This window comes from Stegastes partitus, unplaced genomic scaffold (assembly GCF_000690725.1).
Source record: "Stegastes partitus isolate 25-593 unplaced genomic scaffold, Stegastes_partitus-1.0.2 Scaffold101, whole genome shotgun sequence".
NCBI classification, from domain to species: domain Eukaryota; kingdom Metazoa; phylum Chordata; class Actinopteri; family Pomacentridae; genus Stegastes; species Stegastes partitus.
This window is the reverse complement of record NW_007577832.1, coordinates 825,059-849,995: the sequence shown is the minus strand read 5'-3', so window position 1 is coordinate 849,995 and position 24,937 is coordinate 825,059. Positions and strand designations below refer to the sequence as shown.

Here is a 24,937-nt window from a genome sequence, read left to right as displayed (position 1 = left end):
GTTAAATGAAAAGATTCATCCACTGACTCATTAGGTCTGACTGCGTCTGACCACTCACTGAACTGAAACACAGCCGACTCATGATCCCAGACTTTGGTAGCTATGAAGCACAAACATGTTAAATTCTGTTTAGTAAGTATCATAAATAAATCTGGTTTTTAATTACTTTAAAATAGATTTAACTGGTCGACAGTTCAGCATCACTCTTGAGCCTGATCTGTCAGTTTGAGCTGCTGACTCAGGACTCACGATGCAGTACGGTCAGTGAACCGAGCATGCACCGTTCCCTCGTAATGAGACAGTATTGTAGACATATTGCAGGATCCCCGTGAATGAATCAATGACTTGAATCGCTCACTGTGAGTATATCCCAGCACACTCACTCCTAAATGACTGAGACCTCAACTGAACAGAGGAATGAATGAAGGTGATTCAGTTCAGTTCATTCTTCAACACTAACACTATAACAAGAAATTAGCCCAATTTATGACCTGTAAGCCTTGTTTAATGATTTCCATATGTGCACACACACACACTACCTCTGCCAGGAGTGCGGCTCTGGGTCGTGACCTCTCCTGTTGAGCTGCAGCGAGAAGGAGCTGTGCCAAATATGGACTTCCTGCTCTTTCCTCGATCCTTCCCTCGACCAGAGCCGGCTGGAGACAGCGTGGACAGGCCTGGGTTCAAACACATCATCAAGCAGACAAGAGGAGAAGAGTCAATAAAGCAAAACAGACAGTCACATCAGCGTCTCTCTCTCTCGCCCCCCTAATAATCTAAATTCTTTCTCAAAATTCACACGCCGTTTTCTGTCATTGCATTCGCGTTCTGTCACGAAGAGCAAGTTTCCGCTCTGTCTCTCAGGCGTCACTCCAAGTGCAGTCGTCTCCAACAAGAAGTTGATTCAATTTTTATTAACTGCACTAGTTCTGTGTGAAAAACAAGCCTCTTTTTATTCAATGTTGTCTGTATTTTTTCTCGCATAGCTTTTTTGTTTTGCAAAGCAAGTCATTAGATTGTGAGATTTGAGGGACCACATGAGAAATGTAGCATAGAAGAGATGTTTTTCTGGAAAGGTCCTGCTTGTTTAGGGAAATAAAACTGTTTAAATGTTGAGAATCTTGCTCTCTTTTGGTAAGCAATTCTCCTGCCTCCTTTCCTAAAACATATTTGAGATACAAAACGTATATTTCTTTCGGATAATTTAATTGTTTGTACACAAGTTTTTCCAAGTAGCACGTCCATCTGAAATCACTCCAGAAAAACACTCGACAGCAACGAGCCTGCTGGCGGTCTGAACTGGGCTACTTGCCCCGCTCCCTCTTTCTGAGCTCTCAGGTCCCTGGAAAATGTAAACAAATAAAATACCAGTGGAAACACGGGCGGGTTTATAAGGGCAGATGTCCTTTAAAGAATAGAGGAGACAAACAGAGAAGAGGACACTTGAGGGAGGCAAGAGGTGATAAGAGGATTGATATTTAGGGACTGACAGAAATATTTGAGATAAGTGGCAGCGAGGAATGAAGACACATTCCAATAAAGAGGAAATAAGAGATGTTTTATAAGTGTACACAAAGAACATTTAGAACTTCTGAATCAACGACACTTTCAAGTATTTAAAGTTAAACCCACAGTCTGATTTCAACCATTTTCGTTTTGCACGTATAGCAGTTAAATGTGGGTGAAAGTAGAGGGTGACATGTGAGAAAGGTCTTTGGTTCAATGTAAACTAAACCAGGCCACCAGGTCATCCCCAAAACATTTTCTTACTGTTCAGTAACTTTACTGTTGTTGTGTTGTTCAGGGAACACCAACACAATTAAGTAACTATATCTTTCCCATGGGGAGAAGATTATTCATCATCTTAGTGGGTGTCCTGTGTGGGATAGAAATGGAGTGTAACACAGGGGTATTAAATGTCTTGCAGCAAAAAAAAAAATTTAAAAACATGGGGAAAGGTCTGACCTCTTAAATATAACATGGGAGTGGATTAGAGCGAGACAAGATAGAAAAAAGAGAAATCAAACTGACAGCTTCTCAGAAGTAAAAGAAGAGAGGGAGGAAGAAAGTTATTAATGGAGAATAAATCAGTTTTTACTGGGAAAAGGAGGAGGAGAGTACAAAAAAGGAGGCCTGTACAGGAAAACAGAGAAATGTCTATTCAAATGAAAAGTACAGGGAAAGCAAAAGCTGTTTGACAGACAGATAAAATATTCCCTACCAGGGAACTTCACAGCCTGGCAGTAGATGACAAGGTCAGACAGCTCCTGGGCAATCTGTCGGCTCTCTTTCTTGTTCTGAGGAAGGTAAAACTCCTCGCCAAGCTCCATGTCAAACACCTACAGGTGTAGAAAGACACAGGACACGGAAAACTCTGTTAACATTTTACTTGCAGAGATAGTGATGTCCTGGTGAAGCAGAGACTGGAATTCATGGACAACCAGACAGAAGAAGGTGGGATCAAACTTCTTCATGCATTCATGTTCAATGTGATGCTCCATCATTATCAACGAATGTATTCTTAACATGTATTTTCTTTTTTTTATGTTGACTTCAAAAGCTTTCTTTGATGAAACATGCCAGAAAAGTTCTTCCATTTTTTTTTTCAAATTGTTTTCTTTTGTCATATTTTCTTTTGTTTTTTTTGGGGATTAGGTCAGTTTAACATGCTGAATCCCAAAACCTGCTGGTGGGTTTAAAAGGCATGTTATCTTTGAAAAAAGGGGACAAAATCACACCATTTATTAGAGGCAGAAACAGTAAAAAAAGAACAGACGAAATGAAAAGAATCATCAGATTTTCAACCATCAGGTGGTTTTTAACTAATCATGTGTGGTGTGTCTCTGTCAGTGTTTTATCAAAATCAAGTTATTTTTCAGTTCTCACGTTTCCATTTTCCAAAAATACATTGTTTGTAATATCCACATTCTGTAAAAATGAAAACAAAACTAAAAAGTCTGCACTTTTGTCTGCTACCATGAAGTCATGAGTGACTCAGCTTCAACCAACAGTCACGCAACACAAATTCAGGGATTTTTTGGCTGAACTGGATCAAAGTGCAGAATGTGTTCCCACAGAGCACACAAGCCATAAAACTAATTTTAAATAAAATATCTATAGTTTGTAGAGTCACCATTTTTTCAGTACGAGGCACGTGGAAAAATGTTTGTGGAGTCTCCATGTTCTCTCCGTGCAGCGTGGGTTCTCTCCGGGTTCTCCGGCTTCCTCCCACACAGTCCAGAAACATGTTGAGGTTAATTGGTGATTCTAAATTGTCCGTAGGTGTGAATGTGAGTGTGCTTGGTTGTCTGTCTCTAAATGTAGCCCTGTGATAGACTGGTGGCCTGTCCAGGGTGTCCCCTGCCTTCACCCTGAGTCAGCTGGGATAGACTCCAGCCCCCCGTGACCCTCGTGAGGATGAAGCGGTGTATAGATAATGGATGGATGGATGTTGATCCCAGTTGTAAAACAAAGAAATTCAACTTTTGTTTTTCTTTTTTTCTTTTTTTTGTGATTTAGATCATAACAGAAGACATTTTTGAGTTGTCTCTGCCTATAGCTATAGCTGTTCTGTTTCCGTTGAGGTGCAGGACTTTCTATTGTTTTGAAAACTGCTTGTGGTTCAGAGAGTTACCACTTTGGGTCCTTACCTTTCCTTTGCTCTGAACAGTGCTGTCAGCCTTCTTCATCCTCTTGGGTAATTCATCAACAGGTTGCTCCTCTTTGTCTGCTGAGCTCTTCCCCTCTGGCTTGTCGTCCAGGATGTTATCTATGTGGACAAAACAGGATATTACTGAAACAAAATTTGATGCCTGAGTTTCAAACCAAACAAACTGTGTTAGCTAAACAAGAAGAGGACGAGGACTGCGCTGTGATCATGTGGGTACATGACACATTTTCAGCAACTGTTACTTTGACAAATCAACAAACAGCTGAAGATGCTGCAAAAACGAATGAAAGATGGGCTGATGTTGAACCATATGCACAATCAAACAGAAATGAATGAATGTGTTCTCTGTGACAAAAAGTGAAATCCAAGAGGAACTGACTGCATGTTAACATGGTTAGCATAAGAGATAACTGTGAGTCAGGTTAATATCCACGCATGTTTAAGCCCTTCTTTCTCTTTAACAACAAAACCTGTACTAATTCAAGCTAAATGGACGTCATTATGCATGAAGCTATATTAAAATCAAAGTATCCTAGATGTCTTTCCTGCACAGCATCCCCAGTTCATAATCTTTATGCATCACAGCATATATAGCAACACAGGATCCAGCATATTTAAAGAAGAAACTGAACTGTCAAGGATCCATACATAAGAATTATGCATAGGAGTTTGGGTCCCAGATGCTGTTGATTTACGGCACGTTAAATTACCAGTAAGGCATATATCAGAAGGAATGCATTTAGCATCTGGGAATCCACTTCTTGTGAAAACAAACTGACTTCGTATTTCAAGTGAGTTGTTCTTGTTACTTTAATAAAGTCAGAGCATTGGACTAGAGTCATCTACACTCCTGCAGTAGTTTAATATGGTTGCTGTCACTTGGTTTAAAGTTCATGATTAACACTTTTCCTTTTTGTTTTTTATGTTGTGACCAGAACGACTGATCTAATAACTTACATGAGCCAGTTGATAAAAAGGATGAATGAGATCACAAGCATATTTACTGTTTTTCATTATGGATTTCCACAGAAAGAATAATTCTTTAACTCTACAGTTGTGCAACATTGCATTCAGAAATGTGTTTCAGAGGACTTTTATTTTGGAACTCTTGCTCTTCTATATGGCATACATTATAAATGGAAGGAAGTCTTTGTGCAGGTGGGAACAATTAGAGAATCATTTGGAAAGAAAAACTACGAGCAGTTATCCAGTAAATCCCTGACTACTTGCAGAGCTCATGAGCGTGTTCCCAAACAAAGAGACGCAACGGCAGCTTCTTACTAATATTCAAAGCAATGTCTCTCAACTGTAAACAGGAGCAACAGTAGGGAGTTCTTCCCTCTGCTCCCATTCCTCCTACACATTAACCGCAGCCAAAACCACAAAAAGAGGCGCATCGGCTTGAAAATGCAGAAGCTTTTTATCACAGAAAACTCGTCTTGATTCTTGACATTTGGAGTCTCGCTCGTTAAAAATGGTTTAGCAACGGAGCTGACCCCTGAATGTCACACTGCAGACAGCAGTCAGGGAAGTGAGTTGGAACAGACTGGAGGGAGCTACCACTCAACCGGAGATGGTGGCAACTTGGCAGCTTCGTGCTCGAGTGTTTGTATTTGCGGGGCCAGCTGACGTTGAGTACTAACCGTGCATAGTAAAACGGAGACAGTCAGGGTGGAGTGTGTTTTACTTAGTCTGGATGTCTTGTTTGCCAACTGTTAATATTAGCTGGTTAATATTTCACAGCTACAGGTTTCGCACGAGGCACAAGTAGCGAAAGTGAACCAGGCTGCGAGGTTTGGATTAGAGATGTTTTTAGGAAAGGTCCGTGACCGGTAAGTTCTTCCGACAGGGATTAGGAGAGAGCAGTGGTGGGACTGGGTCTGGGACAGGGTAGTTTCCCCTGGTCTGTTGTTTAGCACGGGGGCAGCGTAGGGCCTGAGAAACCAGATGGCTTTGTTTTGTTTCCCTGATGAGCCTGCCCAGCCACTGGCGAGGTCACAGACAAATACAGTATGGCGGGAAAGGAGGAAGGGAGGTGATGTGTTTGTGGGAGAACGAAAAATCATGCTGACAGCAAATTGTTGTGGCTGAACGTACACGGGTTTTCTACACACGCATCGAAACTTAAAGTCATTCATAATCACACGGACAATCAGTATACAGGCAGACAGTATGTTCTCTTCCTGTCCTGATTACGCACTGCATTCATACTGCAGAGCTCACATTTGTAAAAAAATAAATAAATTCTGCTGGAAGTTGGTTTCATAGTCAGGTAGCTGCTGTGTCTTGTACAAAACCATAACACAAGCTCACATCACAGTTAAAAACGACATGAGATTGCTCCAAACGTAGTTCATAGTGAAGGAATTTGATTTAAATTAGATGTAATTTTGGATGACGACTACACACGCTGCATATTATCATTATTTCCATTGACGCAAGGCAAAAGAAGAACATATTAGCAATAAAACAAGTGTGCATCTTAACTAAAACTTCCTTGTTAGCCATCTAGCAGTAAAAAACATGTACACAACAGCATATTTTTGAGCTTAAATAAACACTGTGAATTAGAGCAAAGCAGAACATAAGTAGAACCATAACTTATGCGGGACTGTTAAAACACACAGTTGTCTTTATTTTATTAGCTACAGTGGTGGGTGAGGGGGAATCTCTTGCAACAGGAGTCATAAGTTCAAGCTGTCAGCGTTAGCAGCACATTAATAATTCCTCATTCCGTCGTCGAGCAACTTCCAGAAAATGTTTTACTATCACACGCTAGATTAGATGGAATATTTGTTTTACTGGGCTCCAGATATTATGCAATATTGATTTTTTATTTTTTTTTTTTTTTACTGCTGGTTATAATGTAAGATAGATACAGTGCAGGGGGAACAGAACCTCCCATAAAAGCAGAAAGTCAACAGCTATAACAGTAGGCAGAAGAATATAGGCATCATTGTGTTGCAGAAGCGCACTTCTTTATGCCAATGTTCCCTTTGTGTTTATTCTGCATCGGTAGACGAGCACGGCAATGAAACCTGCGTCAAGGAACCGTACAATTCCCTTTAAGCCTAACTGCAGGGTCGATATCTGCGTGTGTCAAGGGATTTTAAGACAACAATGAGGATTCTATTAAGAAGTGAATCGGTGAAAGAACAGCAGGTACCACTACACAACAGAGACAGATGTAAATAATGGTACTCAGAGAAGGCTTCGTCAGAGCTGTGAATTTACCTTCAAGGCCATACGAGGCAGTAGAGGCTGCGAGGCCATCAGCTAAGAGGAAAACAAGTCAGATAAAAACAGGAAAGGAAAGGAGTGAGAATAGAGTGTCAACGTAAGGAAAAAAAAAAAAGAGAGACTCAAGTGTTAAAAAAGAAGAGAGGCAGAAAAAAGTCCTAAACAGAAAACTGAATCAAAGGTGACAAAATAGGAATTTACATTTACGCTAGGTTGTATTAAAACATTCATTGTGGGTCTCGTGTTAGTGTTTCAAATCACAAACTCCATCGTGGTTCTCCTCACCGTCCGATAGAGACTCATAGTCATAGTCATACTCGTCTTCTTCTTCTTCCTCTTCCTCGTTGGCGTGGTTGTTGGGTGAAGTGACCCCCGGTGACCCGTTGCTCGCCTGGGCCTGCATGTGAGCCAGCTGGTGAGCCTGAAAAAGGGTTAAAAAAAAAAGATGAGACCTGTATCTGAAGTATGATCTATCCATTATTTGAACTCCGTAAGCTCTTATCTACAAAGACTCTATAGTTTATGAACTGAAGCCTATTATTTTCACATCTATTATTAATTTATAACAGCACTCTAGTGATCCGCAGTGCTAAATATTCAGTGCACTAAAGCTACCTGGAGGGCCCTTCAGACGATACCTTAGATTAAATATAAATTATGCACATGTTAATACTCGTGCGCGAGTTCAGGATGTGTTTCTTCTTCACCTTCTGTTTGAGTATGTCCACCGGCGCCTGATGGGCTTTGAGCTTCTTGTTCTTAAGCAGGATCCTCCCACGCAGCTGCAGCGGTGACGGCAGGTGAGGGTCGTCGCTGAAGTCGCTCTCAAAAAGGAATCGTGTCACAAGACGTTCCCCACACACCGTCTGACGAAGAAATATTTGAACAGGACAGATGACTTCAATAGAATCCAGTACAAGTGGCGAGTGAAAGGAGGGGAGGGAGGAGAAAAAAAAAGAAGAAGGCTGCAGGAGAATCCTCAGCTTGAGAAAATGAGTGCTTTTATCAATGCAAAACAACCTTACAAATAAACAAGACCACGGTGATGTAAGCTGGCCAGAGGCACAAAGCTGTCTGAACATAAAAGACTTCTCTTTATCAAGCTACTCAGAAGTCCCGTCTCCAGGGAGGATGAAATGCTGGGAAGTTTCGTTAGATGAAAGCATGATGATATTTCCTGATGTAGCCGTCGTGCCCAGATATGTGTGGCCTTGAGTATACAGTGTAACTTAAAAAAAAAAAAGAAGAAGAAGAAAGGGACAGTTGTAGCCTGGAGATTAGAAAAGCAAGCTTCTGGCTGGGAAAGCTGCCAGGCTGAATGCCCAGAGCAGCTGAAAAAATGTGGTCAGGGAAAACAAACGAGTGGAGTTTTTTGTCTTGCTAAAAAAGTTCTGCTGCAAGCGTCACTGCAGAGAATATCTCCACCTGTTAAACAGCTACGGGTCAATCAATGAAAAATCTATCAGTGCCTCCCATCGAACCCTCTCAGAATCAACTCATTTTTTATGTACGATAACTTTTGTATATTTAATGAATCCATGCAAAATTGTACCTTCCTACTATGAATATTTTCAACATTACAGGCCCTCAAAGTACATATTAGTAGGAATGGGTCGAAATTTTGCACTTCTTGATTTGTGTTATTTTTTAAAACATTTTTGAGCCCTCATAGCTTCATATGCACATGAGATAGACACATGAAACAGTCTAGGATGAAAAGCATTTTCAAGCTATGTTTTTTTTTTTTTAATGCAGCCAAATCCATTTTACATTGACTCCAGGTGTCATAATCTAAAACCAAGATCTAATTTTTGTTTAGCGCAACTTTTTCTGTAACTTTGAGAGTCAAAATCATGAGGTATATCCTGGTTTCAACAGCAAAATTTAAGTTATTCTACATAGTCGTGTCTGTACAAGAAACCAGACTGCTGAAGGTGTACATACTTAATAAAAGGCAGTGCTTTACACAGGAGTTGAACTAAACCCTGACCGTTTAGTTCTTTTAGTTTTAGTTTTGATTTTTCTCTGCCATAAAGCAGTGTTGATCTGGGATTTTAAGACACCTTTTGTTCTTTTTTTCCCTGTTAATATGGTGGTTTTATACGCTGGATAACATAAGATTTGCAAAATAAGTAATCAACAGCGAGGCTGAGCATTTCCACTTTGACACTGTGACAGTCTCAAAAACACAGATTCAGACTTGTGGGGTTTCACATGTAACAAACTAAAGGAACCACTCATGTGAACTTGCAGGAGAGGACTTTCTGTATCATTGTTCTTCTTCAGAATCGCTTTCAGGTTCGACATTGTACGGTTGAGTTACTACAGTACAACAACTTGTCTTTGTGTACTGTGGAGTAGTTTTACAGTGTTTGAGCAGAATCATGGGTGAGCTGGTGTGCTTGAGCTGAAACGAGTGGGGAGGAGCGCATGTTTACAGGGACACAGACTCTGCACATTCAAAGAAAAGCAACAGAGTAAAGTTACAACAATACTGTTTCAAGGTAGGAGGGGCTAAAATGTATAATTTGACAAAATAGAAGTTTCAGCTTTAATCTTCTGAGTTATTAATCACTGATCAGTAAATGCACACAGAACAAAATATGGAGACTGTAAATACTAATAATCTTTGTGCAAAGTCAACATTTTTGAGATATCAGAGTTGCTGTTATACCTTGAATATTTCGGCCATCTTGCGCTGCTGTGGGAGGGAGCAGTGGTTCTCTATGGACAGGATGACGGGCATGTCAGAATTGACGAATGCAGCCCGGTTAATTGCCTCCACCACATCCTGAAAGTCCACGAGAGGGGAAAAAATTATCAGAAACAGAGCAACAAATCCAATATAGGAAGTCAGTGACAGCAAATACAAATGTAGATTTTCAAAAACAGCCCTGAGTCACAGCTTTGTATTAAATGCAGGTGTTGATCTAAAAATCCAATTACATATTAATATTATGATGCTGAGGGACAGCCGGCTGGTGAACTTAACAGAAATTCCACACACATCAGCTGTGTTTGAAGATGCTTCCGCCAAGTCCATAAACTGAAGCATGGGAGCGGAAAGCGATGAGAGCGAGTGACTGACTGTTGTTTTTATGACAATGGACATCTCCTTTATGAATTAAATTATTCATGTGCATTTCTAACCTTGAAGGGTATCTTAGTGGTGAGAGTGTGTCCGTGGTAAATAACTGGCATGCCGTCATCTCCATCCCAACAGTCTAACTCGACACTTCTGCAGCCCTGCAGCAACACCTGAACATTCACAAGAGTGTCAACTTTACAGAAGGAGGCGTTAAGGATAAAACATCACAGTGTACAGAGAAAAGAAAACTGCAAATATTTGTGTGAACATACCTGACTATAAAGCTCAACGGAGGACTCTCCTTTAAGCTGGTGTCCAGTCAGATAGGTGTTGTGAGAAGACTCGATGTAGTAGTAGGACAGAGGGTACTGCAGCTCCTCTGGATTCATCTGGGATTCCTCATTGCGAGAAGCAAAGTTCTCCTTGTCCATCAGGAACCTGGTACAGACAGAAACATGGTTTAAGCAACGATACATGACGACTGATTACAATTAGCAAACAATTGCTATGTTGCACTATTGAAACGTGTCATGCAGAAACAAAAAGCTGCTAAATATTGTTGATCCAGTATGCCAAATAGTTTTCTGTACGTGTTAATTTGAATCTTTTGCTTTACCTTGCAAAACCTTCAAATGACATCCAACCCATTTGTCTCATAGTTAATGAGGGCTCAAATTTCTGCAAGAGAAAACAATTCATATTATTGATCAACAGTCTCTTTTCTTTGTTTCATTTGTATTCTATTAATACAAATTAACTGACATTTATATCAGGCATTTTCTCATCTTTCTCCCCATCCTTGACTAAATATATGTCTCTCCTATCCATCCATCCATCCATCCCCTTGAGTGTCATCCTTGCATTCATCCATCCCATCATGCCTCCAGGCTCCAGACTTCACCTGTATAATGCTGAGAATCTCGTCATAGCTTAGGTGCTCTCTCTGACAGTTGACTAAAAAGTCATTGAGCTGAGGAATAGCCAATCCCAAGACACCCAGCGATGCGTTCTCCACCCCTGTCCCGTTGGTCACAATGCTGGCCGCCGCGATGGCATCTGAGATCTGCTTCTGGTTGTCGGACATCTGCTGCCTCGTCCGGATAAACAGGCCGAGATCTGAACCGTTACGGGTTAGTAAGTCTGCAAAGGAGAAGAACGGATTAACAGTAACAGAGAAAAGGTCTTTACCGCCATGTTTTTTTCCACTGCTGTAACCATTTGCTCTTTTACCGAGGTCTGGCTGGAGCCCTGTGTCTTTGTCGTCTATCCTGAGGTTGGTGTAAAGAGGAGATGATTCTGGACTGGAACGACTGCAGGGGACAGCGAAGGTGTCGAACAGCTCCTTCAGGTCCTTCCTGCTACGAATACTGTTGAGAAAACCAAACACAGAAGTGAGTCCAATGTTAAGATTGACTGTGTTTTTTTTTTCTTATTGCTATTGGAGTCTGTATGCAGATAAAGTTACCAGGATACAAACATTTTGACTGAGACCATCAGACAGAAGCTGTATAGTTCTGCTTAGGTCCACTTTTGCTGACAGAGCACTTAAACAAGGGCTGCACAGTTTGAAATATATTTAATTATTTTGTGAGCAAAATTAGGCACAGGTCAGTCATCTGTAATTTGCATCTTTCTTTCTTTCTTTATTCGGATGGGACAGTGCATATTAATGAACGTACAATCACAAGGTTGCAGTAAATACACTGGATTCAGCACAAGGCTAATTTCCATCCTTTGTCCCATCTTGTATGAATTCTTTTCACTGTTATTGCAAAACTTCAAAAAGTTGTGCAAGAATTGATTCATAATTAAGATGTTAATAAGTGTTCATGGTAATGTGACACATTTCAGCTACTAACTTTTTGAAATAAAGGAGGATTCTGGATACACTGATTTATGGAAATAGTACATTTGTTCTCTTGATGGCTGTAGCTGTGCAAGAGCATCATTTCAAAGGAAACTGCTGGGCAGCAGATGAGAGGACACACCACAATCTAAGACATGTAGGAGGACTGGTATGAGGATAATCCTTTGTGTCCATTCACTTGACATGGAAAAATTGAATACAAGCTAAATATTATACAGACAAGAATGCTTGGAAAACGTCCAAGGCATGATAACCTCAAGAGGCATTTGTTGAATTTGTTTTATCACACTGTCTTTAGCTGCTATGGATAAGACCGCCGCAGTTACATAACGAGAGGGAGTGAGACGACAAAAATGCTGAACAAAAAATGTACAATCCGCAGATGTCAGTGCTTCAGGCCACAACTGATTTTTAAATGATTTCATAAAACTAGAAAAATGTGTTTGATCCAGTTTGGCGAGACAGAACAGAATAATTCAAATGTTTAATACTTTGAATTAAGCCAGCAAAATATGTCAAAAAGGGCCGATCTCATCTAATAATTTACCTGAATGACTTGAAAAGCTCGACAAATTCAATGAAGCTCATTGTGCTGTCAGAAATCATGAGATTCTGGAAGCCTTTGAAGCAGCCTTTACCTCGGCCGTGCCACGACCTGCTGCTCCAAGCCCTGCGACGCACAAAGAAATGGAAAATATATTAACTGGAATGAATGAAAAGACAGCTTTAGATGTTGATGAGGTCAAACCTGAACACCTCCAGTGCTTTTTTTTTTTCCCACATACCCTGGCTGTGACTTGGCAGTTCCTGAAAGGATTGGAGAAGACTGTGGACGGGACTGATTGGATCCTGCCATGCTGGAGGAAGAGGAGGAGGAAGAAGAAGAGGCCAGCAAACCAGAGCTCTTGTTGGATGAGAGGGAGAATGGTCCAGGAAAACTGTCTTCTACGGAGGCAAAGAGGACTAAGAGTAAATAAACAGCACAGACAGAATACACAACATCACAGGAAATACGATACTGATGCCCTGTGAAAATTGTTTAATTAGTTATTGTGTAGTCTCTTGGGGTATTAAAAAATTACACCTTCACCAGACAGTCCAAACAAATTGACCTGGCTGGGTAACCATTACATTAGTTTAATATTCTAGCCACATCCTCACTTGGCATACATCTACATATTTTTGATGCTATTATTATTTAAAAGGCTGCATAAAAGGTCACCTGGATCTTCTTGGTCGATGCTGTCAGACTCTGGCCCGTTCCGATACAGTCCTTCCTTACAGCTCCGAGTTTTCCTGGAAACCATCTCGTCATCAGTGGCATCCCCGCTGTCTCCCTGTGAGTGAGAATGAGTAACCGTTCAGTATGAGAAACTACATCTGTGAGCAGAACCGCAAAACAGACCAGAGGCTTGCTATTTGTGGACTGGAATTAATCCTTTAACACATTTAAATGGTAGAAAAAACAGTATAGCACAGTGAAATTTGTAAAGGCCCTCAGCCACTTTATCGCTAAAGAAAACAACACAACAGACCGGACTAAGGCACCTTTACTGTCAAAGGCATTACAGACTCAGATGCAGAACTTGTTTCTTTACTGACCCTGACAAGAACCTTCTTCTTCTTCTTGGACTTGTCGTTGATGCCAAGGGGGCTGTTTTTCTGGGTGCCAGGTTTCTCCACACCACCTGTACCCATGTTCCACCTCCGCCCACCAAAAAGCTCAATGGCCTGAGCTAACGTAGGGCCTTCGTACCTGCCATCCTCCTACAAGAGATGAACACACAGACAGAGAATTAGATGGACAGACATCATCTAATCTAAATCTAATCTAAAGACTAACATTTATCCTTACATTTAGGTTAAACATACAACATCATCCTTTCTTCTATCAGGTTTTCATACTATTTTTATGTTCTGAATATATTTTTAATGATCTTAATGGTGTTCTTCAAAACCACATAGTCCTCACTTTTCCTCAGCAACACCAGCAGATAAAAATACTCAAGATAAGGGACCATTGATTTTAAAATGATTTAAGAGCTCACTTGAGCTTTCAGATTTAAAGAACGATGAAGAAGCTTTTATTGTGATGATCAACGCATAGTTATGCAGCTTTAGATCATTTATAATGCTGAAAATACTCCTATAGTGCTTGGATGCACTTGATCAATTTTTACTTTATACATTATTAATTCATACATTGATTGAAAAGTGCGTACAAGCAAAGCGCTGTTTACCTGATACAAACTGACATACTGCTTCCTCAGCCACTGCAGCCTTTGGTCGGGAAACTTCTTCAGTTTCCTGGTGGCGTTCACCAACTCTGACAGGCCCTTGTGGAGCATTTGTGCTGTGTGATTGGGGGCCACAAAGTGCAGGAGCCTAATGGCATTAGAAGAACATTTAAAATGTTTAGTAAACAGCAAGGTGTTTAAGCAACGTACCAGCACTGCAATGCACGAGTGAATTTCAAGGTACTTGCCTGTTGTCAGTGGTACTGACACCATAGAGGAGGCTCAGGCCATTCTCCTCCACTGTCATCTGGCACAGCTTGTTTTGCAAACATACAGCATGGACATCGACTCCCTGATGACCCAGAAACACCGCCTGCACAACCAAAACAACACAATGTTTTGAGTACATTTCAAGCCATGACTGCCAGCATTTATTCAAATGCAAAACAGGTTACTGATCCTGATGAAAATCAAATCTCTACACTGTATTCAAGGGCTTAAAATTGAATTTAAAAATCCAAACAACATCACTGTTTTCAACAAACCTTCACCACTCCTAGGTCCAGCAGGCCTTCTGCAAGTCCTGCTACCACTGTCTGTCCTAATCCTAGTGGTTGCTCTGTAGGGGACGCTCCTCCGCTTTGAGGTTTACCTGCCATAAATCAGCACATTTATATGTTTGAAATTTAATAAAGGCAGAGGAAATTGAGAAACTCATGCACGAATGCACACATTTACAACCAGTTTAAACAGCATGTATTATGAAAGACACGTGGCTTGCTCACTGTAGGTAAACACATGTACAGTGCTGTATGTTTAAAACATAATAATGACACAGGATATCTCATTTTTCATATCACGGATGTCTGTTTCATATTTGTTTAAAGGGTAATAACGTGAGAGGAAATGAGGCTTGTCTGCTTGACAGATAAACATATTCATCACGTTTTGCACCGAAGACAAAAAGAAAATGTTCCCAGCAATTCTTTCAGGTTCATCTTAATATATCTCACACGCAAAACAATTGTACACTGAATCAACAGTGAAAATTCTATACATCATGAATATCAAACAGACTGAACCCCAAACAATAACGTTCTTTGTAAAATGAAATAGTTAGATAAGCCAAGTTGTTGAAACTGATGTACCCCAGGTGAGTGTAGTGTTATCGGGCTGCAGTCGCAGCAGACAGCGGGCTGTAAGGTGGCTGTCCTGGTCGTAATGAATGACTGTAGCTCCCTGCAGCAAAAACTGGTGAACGTCTGGTTGTAGTGACAACACATACCTGGAAAAAGAGAACACAAGGATTGTAGCGAGTCTGTTGAGGTGCAGCAGTCGTGCATGTTTGCGTGTTTTTCCTACCAAGGAATGAGCTCTGTGCCGTGGCCAAAAGCTCTGTGTGTCTCCTCGGTCCCCTGAAACTCCACCTCCTTCACGATTGGCTCGAGTGACAAGTCACCCTCTGAATCTGACAAGTCCCCAACCATGAATCTGAAGATGGAGAGAAGGTGGGTTAGAAGAGCAGGTATGGGAAGAAAGTTTAAAAAAACACAATGTAGTGTCTGGATTTCATGATGACGTAAAACTTTTGTTTGCTGATTTCCATAGAAATCTGCAAACTTTCTATGTTACATTTCAGCTACAGCACAAAGCGTTGTAAGTTTTTTATTTTCAAAACGCACTGATGTCCAAGCAAACCTTATCTAAACGAAGACAAGCTGTCCTGTAGGGCATCAGTGGACCAAGCAAAAAATAAAAAAATAAAGCGCCATGCATTTGTCATTGCTCATTCCCTCAAGACTAAACAAAGTTTTACTCAAGCTGCAGCTAAACCACATTGATGTTAGCAAACTCCTGTAACTCTCATTGTATAACCACTTACAAAACACGGTTTGTGTCTGGCGTTGTCCTAAATGAATGGGAACTAGAATGGGAGAAGAAAACAAAGAAGGAAGAGAGGAAGCGTAAGAAGAAAAAAGAAGGACACACAAAGGTTTTGACAGTCTGAGAAGAGTAAAAGAGGATGCCAGTGGAAACAAAATCCAGAACACAGGAAAAGAAATCCTAAACTTCTCTGAGTAAGGTGATATTTATCTGCATGCCGGCCCAGATAGATGAGCAGCTGGCCAAAATTAAGTTTAATTGCTATCCGGAGCTCTAACACGAAATGATATGTTCGCGTCAGAGAAAACGGTCTAAAAACACAGAAGACAATCCAGATTTCCTTAATGCAGATGTCATAGATCAAGGCTGGAACTAAGTCGGTTTTCTACACTGTCCAATTTTCAGCTTGTGTTATTAGCTACCTGCCATCAGTGTGCTGACACGCACCAGAGCTCTGTTCTTTCATGTCCTGACAGGAAACTAACTTGTTATCTTTTTCTCTCTGTGACACAAAGTTTTATGTGAGCGTCCGTTAATCGCAATAACAATCTGCAAATGTGCTCCTTCACACACCCATTATCTTTTGCTGGTATTCATGAAAGAAAACAATTTTAAATCCCACTACATGCAAAATATCTGTGCACACTACCACTGAGGTGGAGGACAGTATATCAGACTACATATTCTGCATTTGTGTCACACTGTTGAATGCATTTAATTTTCTTCATTAGGGAAGATTTTTGCACTGGCATTAAAAATAGAATCACTAAGATAAGTTTTAGACTTTTGAGCATAATTATTTTAGCAATGTTTTGTTTGTTTCATTAGAGATTGCAGCAGTCGTACATCTACAAATGCATTTGCAGGAATAGCGGTTTTAGAAGTAAGTGACTGACCATGCAGTTTCATAGATCTGACATAAACCAGCATATAACATTCTTTTACTTCATCAATGAGTCCTTGTCTGAGAGTAAATGGGAAAACAAAGACCTCAATTTGGGAAACTTTGGTCATTTTTTGACATTTGGTCCACAGGCTAACAGTGGTAAACGACAGAATCCTCAGTCCTCCTTACAGGAGGCTTCCACCAACAACTAAGTTTAATGTGACTTTAAATTGATCTAACATAGCCAGTAAAGTGATAGCATGTTTTATATCAATACAAACTGAGACAAGAGCAGGTATTTTAAGCATCATTGAAATCAGACTGAACACCAGAATGAAGAAGTAATGTTAAATCTCAGTAAACAAAAAGGGAAAACAACTGCAGAATGCAATCAGATCATGTGCTGATGGACTGGGTCCCATGCTACATACCATTACATTCCACTTGATATGCTGCTTAATGTTAAAAGCTTATTATAACTTGCACACATCCCCTACGTAGCTTTAAACAGAAAGTGTCTTTTGGCTGGATGGATTCAAAATATTCCCTATTCTAAGACAATATTAAACAAGACACAGTTGAAGGTGGTAAACTGACTCAAATGCGAGAAAAAAAAAGGGAAAAAAATGGAACTAACTGATTGCGGCAGCGGTCCCTGAAGGAGTTGTTTCTGGACGCGGGGGATGGGCCAGTAGACGAAGGACTGGTGGACGCTTCATCAGGATCCTCTGCCTCCAAACTGCGATTACAAGATCTGAGGAGCAGGAGGAAGAAAGTCCGGCAGACAGATAAAGAACAAAACATTAGGGAAGACTGTGCCAAACGCTTCATCGTCTTCACTTTTGAAAACATGCTTCCAAGGATGCAGTGTACCTGATAATCTGGAGGATGTTGCTGACAGTGGCTTCTTTCTCCGGGACGTGCAGTCCGTCTGGGCCAGACCGCGACATGAAGTTGTGCTGACCGCTGTAGTCGGACACAAACTGGAAAGGAGAGACAAAACAGAGATAGACAGATTAAACTAACATGATATCTGATTTCTTAATGTTTGGGTCAGTTGTATCAGATGTGTGTTTGTGCAGGCTCAGGGGTTGTTTGCTGCACCTCTATTGAGTCCTCTGTGTTATCTGGAGGCGGCTTGAGGCTGATGATGCTCGCTGTGCCATCCAACGCATCACTTAGCTCCTTTAGAAAAACCCCACAGAATGGCACCACCTATAGTGTATGACGAGAGGAAGAATAAATCCAAGTACAGCCAGCCACAGCTAGTGAGCTAAACTCTCAAACATGTTCTAAGAAAACAGAAACCCACCTTGCAGCCTGGGATATTGAGCGCTCTGGTCACAACCTTCTTATACTCGGAGGAGGATTCGTGCTGAGCCATGGCGTCCTTTAAGCTTCTCATGGTCTCGATGTCTGACTGGTCCATAAACTGCCACATCTTCAGCACCTTGCGGGACCTTAGGAACAAAAAAGAAATGTCAACGAGTGAAACAGATTTTCCTCAGCGTGCAGCTATTTCTTAACAAAACCAAAAAAACGAATAAATGACTTATATACACGTTTTCTGCACAAACAGTATGTGAGCATATTTGATTTGTCTGTGTGTTTCTTAAAACCTGAGTCCAGCCAGGAACTCCATGACACCGTTGTAGTTTCCCATGTTCCAGCAGCATTTAGCGACATGGACCAGATAGGAGAAAACCTCCCTCTTCTCCTCCATGGACCCTGCTGTCAGGACCAGCCACGTCACCCACGAACTCACCTGCATGTTCACAATTTGAAACACAATCATATTATTTATCACTATCATACTCAAACTGAGTGTTCCGAGTGCTCCTCTGCCAAGTTCATCACCCTAAAACCCAGCAGTGTAAAGACAGTTTTTCATGAAACACGTGACAAGCTGTGCCTCGTGAAAGGTTATATAAAATAAATCTGTTATATTTTCTGCATGATCTGCTTATTAAAACTCAATTTGTACCTATTTTTAATAGTCAAAATGAACATATGTTAAGAAAACTTAATCAAAAAAGGTCCTTATGTAGAATGAATTAAGTCATATGCTGTTGTACTGGCGGAATATGCTGCATGTCTGTGAACATTTCTGATTGGATCTCCATAACAGGTGGTGTGTTAAACCACAGGATGACTTATAAGTGTGTTAGTGTGTTATTACAAGGCTGTTACTAGGTGTGTAAATAAAAACCAGAGAACCGGAGACGGCATCCACAGGCATATTATGGTCAGCTGAAACGCTTTACTGTGTATGCCTAATGAATTCTGGTCTGGAGACCTGTGTCTAAAGTATGCCCAGGAGCGTGCCTGCTGACCAAACACACACACATACACACATACACACACACACACAAGAAAGAAAGAGATCAGATATCTATCAGCTGCGCTCTGTCTCTGCGCCCTGTAGCACGCGCAAAAGACGCGATGGCAGAACCAGATATGTATCAGGGTCAACTTCCCTTCACATTCTTGGCAAAACACACACACACACACAAACCCCCCAATACAGGAAAAGCCCAGATTTCAATCTGGCTGCTTCTTGCTCTTTAGTGCCTTTGTCTCTATGCATTAGAGCCTCATGAATGTATTAGCACACGTATAAAAACACACTTAAACTCCTTCACCCCCGTGCAGGTGGTAAAAACATCCCCCCCGGTCCAGAGATCTATTACTGGGTTATGTAAGGACCCGTAAAGCCCACCACAATCTGACTTCACAGGAACTAAAAAAAGCCATGAACACACACACACACACTCTCTCTCTCTCACACACACACTGAATCTAAAATATGTCACATAGTTTCACATGTCCAATTGTTTGAAGTTGTTGTTTCCATCCTGACACTGTCTGACAGAGAACTGATTAAATGTGATGTTTTTCTTTCCCATGTCACCGCTGACCTCAAGCACAAGAATCATGCATAATGGATGCAACCGAACCCCATGTGCAGAATACCAACTTTTTAACATACGCCATGCATAAAACCATGAGTACTCGCATGTTAACCCCAGAAAAACACACCATGGATGCAACTTTGTAATATAGAACGCAGTATTTAATCGTGACCCTCTGTTAGATTCGATTTCCATGTTTTCTTGTGTCTGCCTCTATTTTTACCGTCAATTAAAAGAAAATAAATTCCTCATAAACTTTAATATCATCATACATCAGTTCTCAATGGGTTTCTCTTTTGGGACATGTCCATTGAACACTTTCTGTCATATCATAACAAACTTGACATCTCGGTGTTTCTTCTTCGTCAGCAGACTCCCTGTAATTAACTTTCTTTTTTAATAAGCTGATTTTATTCCTTGGCCAGTAGTTCTTCTCTCACTTGTCACCATCGTCAGACAGATCAGATACAGAAAATCTCCCCCGGAGCTTTTGAGAATGCAGCGTGACTACAGGAGCTTGTTCTAGATCGTACTGTATATGGCTCACGGACTAAAAACCCTGCTGCCCGACAGTCTCTTATCTGTTACTCCCCTGCTCTGTGCATGTCAGGATGTGCGTGCCACGCATGCAAGTCTTCTCACAGTCAGTTCTAGCGTTATGACATAATGCGAAGCCATGTCAGCACTGGGTTTGAATTACAATCAGCATCTAAACCATTCTGGCCGTCTGCAAAGTGGCTTTCTGAACTGCCCAGATCAAGAGATCGCACTGAGTTGGCATCTCTTCTGATATTCCAGATAGCAGAAGTGTGTCCTCGGTGTTGTGTGTGACTGATAATACACAGGTTATGAGCAGATACTATATATAGAGCCAACATGTAACGGCACAGAAGAATGGCAAAGAGCAAAAACTTGAAACAAGAGGTTTGTAAAACAGACAAGAAGTATGTAAAAAGTGTCCTCCAAAAGCCTCCCTTACATGCATAGCACAGGTCTTATCAATAGCAGCTTGACAACAGTTCAAACACACACACAGACACACAAACATGCAGTCTGAACTGGAGCTGGGTACAAGATGATCCCACCTTTGATGTTTGTGTATGTGTCCATCCGTCTGTCCTTCTGTCTGCCTGTCTCCATCCCTGTGTGTGTGTGTGTGTGTGTGTGTTATTATTTGAACTATGAGGGTCAGTTTCTCCTTGATACAAGAATTACATAACCGAGGTTGACGGAGGACTATTACAAACTCAACGCATGAGCACATACTGCTCCTGTCAACGCTAAACACTTCGGACAGACACGAAGAGGCCCAAACTGCTCACCATTCCCTGCCTCCCAATTTTCTCTTCCCCGGCTATCCTTTTTCACCGCATAGTGCTTCACTCCCATACATGGCTTGAAAATGAACAGGATCGAAATGATTAGATTTTTTGATTTAGATTTACAAAGTCTTGTCTCTAAAGCTAATAAATGATCTCAGAACAGGGCTGTCCTTGCTTTATCTTGATATTACACTTCTCTTTTTTTATTTTCCTACAAAAAGAGAGAAAAAAAAAAACGTGTTTAAGGTCAAAGCCAAAGATTTTTAGTTTACTAATACAGAACACTGAAAAATAGAATATAAAAGCTGGACTGCCATTTAAAAGTAACTGATTGTCAGAATGACTGCTAGAATAGATTCATTGTTTTGTAGATGAACTAATCATTTTAGTTTGAATTATAACAGCGCTAATAGTGGTTTGTTGCATCTGTCAAATCACAAAGGCAGGAATCAGTGCCTTATATTCCCTGTGTAGCAAGAGCCTGTTAAAGAAGAATTGAAAATGTGTCCTTTTGCAAATTCTAAGGTAAATATTTGACACTGTACACCACTGCTGTGAAAAATCTCAGGAAATCTTAAGCAAACTTTGGTGTGCAGTCCAGAATGTCACGATGTGAAGCCCCTCCAAGTCTTCATCAGTGTCTTGAGGGGAGAATCACTGTTGTCATTTGACTCTTGTTTCATTGTGCCCATATATGGCTGCAGTGCACATTTGGAAAACTATTTTTCGTGTCTCTCCTCTCGCTGACTTAAATGAAAACCAGCTGATGTGAAAGGCATGCAACTTAAAGATGACATCACCATTCCCAATCAATCTCGCTCCCTCTAACACTTTCTCTTTCTCCGCACCACGGTGTTGCGATTGTTTATTCTCCGAGTCACTCACCGTGAAAGACACGAGGCTCTGGGAGCAGAACTTCAGCTAACTTTTACCATCAAAAGTGATCGTGCTTTTGTACACAGAGTGTGTGTTTCAGTCATAAGCTGATAAGTCCGGGCAAATGCAACAGCGCAAATCCAGCCTGTGGAAAACACGCTTACTGGTCTGCTTTTCCTTTTAACCTTTCACATTGATGTTAAACTGCAAGACCTGCATGCTCACTGTCTCTTAATGGAGGGTCACTGAAGGGCAGTCAGCATATTCATGTTCTATTTTTTAATCAATATTTTCTCAAGAGCTGACGAGTGTTATCTTTATAAAAAAAATCTCTTTCAGGATAGGTGTAAAAAGCTGATTGTATCAACAGTTCTCAAGCAATTGAATCACGTAGGAAGCTCTGAGGTTTTGAGATAGAAACTGACTTAAAGGTTATTGTAATCAGATCCCATGGTCACTAAATCTGAAACCAGTCTTATCGACTTCAAAAGGTCCCACGAAAAAGAGTGAAAATGTACTAGTGTAGCCTCGAACAAATCGGTGGACTCCTCACCTCGTTGAACCGAGCCACCAGGTCCTCCACAGCGTTGCTTCGCTGAGCACTCTGCGTAGGCATGGTGGGCGCCGACAGCGAGGCCTTCAGGTTGGGGTGACGTTTAGCTTGACACTCGGGACTGCCCAGGTCACGAGTGAGGAAGCAGAGGTAGTCCAAAGGGAAGACCTGCAGACAGACACACTCTTATTACATCGACTTCTTGAAGGGAATTACCGAGCACTGGCTGACATTATAGCTATGCTAGAAACAGACTCTACTTATCTTCTACTATTCCCCACATCCTTTTGCATTTAGCAAAAAAACACATCATCCAACCTACTTACTATAAAATACTACTGTATGTGAATTCCTTGCCATATATTTCTTTCTGCAAAAACTAGGTTCAAATTTGTCTTTGTTGAGGAACAACACAGACAGAACAGAGAGTTTTCTTTAACCCTAGTATGTTTGTTGTTTAAAATCTTTCCTACCTGCTGGTAAAGCTGCTGCTCTTGCTCAGTGAGGATGCAGGCGATCTCCTCGGGGAACTGGACAAGGTGGCGAAGCTCTGCCAGCTCCTTACTGATCCCACTGACACTGGGAGGAAGAGAGCTGCTGCTGGTCATGCTGTTGGCCAGCTGACGCTCTGGATGAACAGATAAAGAAAGAAGGAGCAACAAGATTATGAACTTTAAGTTGTTTGTTCGGATAATATCTACAGCCCACTAGCATTTTGGTGAAGAGTAACAACACACAGCGGTGTGAAGTTGAAGGAAAGCAGAGAGAAAAGGGTTTAAAAGGAAAGAAACTAAAGAAATCAGAGAATACTCATACCAGTAAAAAATAAAAACACGGTAGTACAGGAATGAGAGAGAGGGATTAACAGCGAGACATTATCTACTCTGATGTTTCCCTTTCACTATAAAAGTTAAAAGCCTCAGTAAACTGAGTATCTCTTTTTCGGGATTAACCTGGATGAATCCAGTCTTCTGATCCGTCAATCACGGTATGTCATGCACTCTATTCCGAAGCCCACCAAGCGAACCCCACCTCAGCTGACTGGAAGTAAACAGCACTGATCACCTGCCAGTTCCAGTGTTTGGATTTCAGTCTGGTCCATTAGTCTGTCTGTTTACACGTATACGCACGTACACACATAAGCAAACCTGTCCTCATCTCTGCTAACAAAGGACTAATGGACAATTTCTACACTTGTGCTGGAGCTGCCAGGTAGACATACAGTACATTGTCGGGATGGATGCCACATAAACAAGACTTTTTTCACCTCAGGAGTCTTTCCAGGAATCATTTGAGGGACTGTTGGAGGAGTTTCACCTGCAGTAAACTGAAGGAACTTACAGATCCCATTTGAAACATTGCACCTGCTAAAGCAGACTATAGAGGTGAGATTTGCAGCACTGGTGGAAACCAATGGCAAAATATGTATTCAAACAAAAGCAAGCAGATGCTACTAGTATTAATATGACTCAAGAGATAGAAATATGTGCATGTGAGTAAAGTGTTTGTGAAGTGCTTGCCATAGACCTCTCAGTTTAGCAGTTTGATGTGTTGAATTAATGAGTTACACAATGTTGATAGTAAAAAAGCAAGGAGATGTACACCAGGAATTACACAGACCGACTCTGGCCATTGTCAACTGTCATACACGGAAACCTGCCTACCCCCCCCTCCTCTTCCCACAACCGCACAGATACAAAACTGTGCATGCATACACAAGCAGACACACACTTAAACGGTGTCCTTGGTAACCCTTGAGATGTGCAACAGGTAGGCATGGCAACAGCAGCGACTGCTCTGCAGGAACAAAACTTGCTTATTTACACAGTTTGATTTGTGGATCCGGTCGCGCAGCTTCTGTAATGAACTCACAGTGTGGGCATATATATGTGTGTGTGTGTGTGTGTGTGTGTAAGAGACAAAGAGGAAGCCAGGATGAAAGGAGCACGCTTGGAAAACTGGAATTAAGGTCAAAGCAGGAAAAGATTGTTCAAACATGGGAGACAGTGAAAAAATTATGCGTACAAGCAAAAAAAAAAAAAAAAACGGTGGGAGGCAAAGTAGAGATGGGAGGAGGGGAGAGAGATAAGACAGAGAGGAAGGAAAGGATAACTGGAATAAGTGGAAATTTCGTAGTTTACGTTACGCAGCAGGTGTGAGATATCTATCACGGTTAGAGAGGCAGCATAAACCACTAAATCCTTTAAATGTCCTACGGAGAAACATACAAGATATAAATGATGACTCATTACACAGTCCGGGGCAGAGCACATTTTTCATAGATACTTTTCCGTTAAATGAAACAGAATAAGAACAATTTGACTCCTGGAAAAAGAGGACGTATCTGATGTAGTCAGACAACACAGAACAAAGGACATTAATAACACAGCATCTTCTCGACA

The 24,937-nt window shown here is 41.1% G+C and overlaps 1 protein-coding gene across 1 annotated transcript in view; it reads right to left on the bottom strand.

Moving 5' to 3' along the window:
- plce1 (phospholipase C, epsilon 1) overlaps positions 1 to 24,937 on the bottom strand; it is an 89,963-nt gene that overhangs the window by 13,418 nt on the left and 51,608 nt on the right. The window contains exons 8-35 of the mRNA XM_008277589.1: positions 23,009 to 23,163; positions 22,536 to 22,703; positions 18,492 to 18,637; positions 18,185 to 18,332; positions 17,977 to 18,087; positions 17,746 to 17,855; positions 17,510 to 17,626; positions 15,465 to 15,593; positions 15,251 to 15,387; positions 14,648 to 14,754; positions 14,351 to 14,475; positions 14,106 to 14,250; positions 13,468 to 13,632; positions 13,088 to 13,202; positions 12,651 to 12,810; positions 12,413 to 12,535; positions 11,229 to 11,365; positions 10,900 to 11,138; positions 10,615 to 10,676; positions 10,271 to 10,436; positions 10,061 to 10,168; positions 9,585 to 9,701; positions 7,618 to 7,776; positions 7,196 to 7,331; positions 6,905 to 6,946; positions 3,651 to 3,769; positions 2,222 to 2,339; positions 540 to 677 (exon numbers count right to left, since the gene is read on the bottom strand). Coding sequence (XP_008275811.1) covers positions 540 to 677; positions 2,222 to 2,339; positions 3,651 to 3,769; positions 6,905 to 6,946; positions 7,196 to 7,331; positions 7,618 to 7,776; positions 9,585 to 9,701; positions 10,061 to 10,168; positions 10,271 to 10,436; positions 10,615 to 10,676; positions 10,900 to 11,138; positions 11,229 to 11,365; positions 12,413 to 12,535; positions 12,651 to 12,810; positions 13,088 to 13,202; positions 13,468 to 13,632; positions 14,106 to 14,250; positions 14,351 to 14,475; positions 14,648 to 14,754; positions 15,251 to 15,387; positions 15,465 to 15,593; positions 17,510 to 17,626; positions 17,746 to 17,855; positions 17,977 to 18,087; positions 18,185 to 18,332; positions 18,492 to 18,637; positions 22,536 to 22,703; positions 23,009 to 23,163 — 3,702 coding nt within the window. The remainder of the gene's footprint in view (positions 1 to 539; positions 678 to 2,221; positions 2,340 to 3,650; positions 3,770 to 6,904; positions 6,947 to 7,195; positions 7,332 to 7,617; positions 7,777 to 9,584; positions 9,702 to 10,060; positions 10,169 to 10,270; positions 10,437 to 10,614; positions 10,677 to 10,899; positions 11,139 to 11,228; positions 11,366 to 12,412; positions 12,536 to 12,650; positions 12,811 to 13,087; positions 13,203 to 13,467; positions 13,633 to 14,105; positions 14,251 to 14,350; positions 14,476 to 14,647; positions 14,755 to 15,250; positions 15,388 to 15,464; positions 15,594 to 17,509; positions 17,627 to 17,745; positions 17,856 to 17,976; positions 18,088 to 18,184; positions 18,333 to 18,491; positions 18,638 to 22,535; positions 22,704 to 23,008; positions 23,164 to 24,937) is intronic.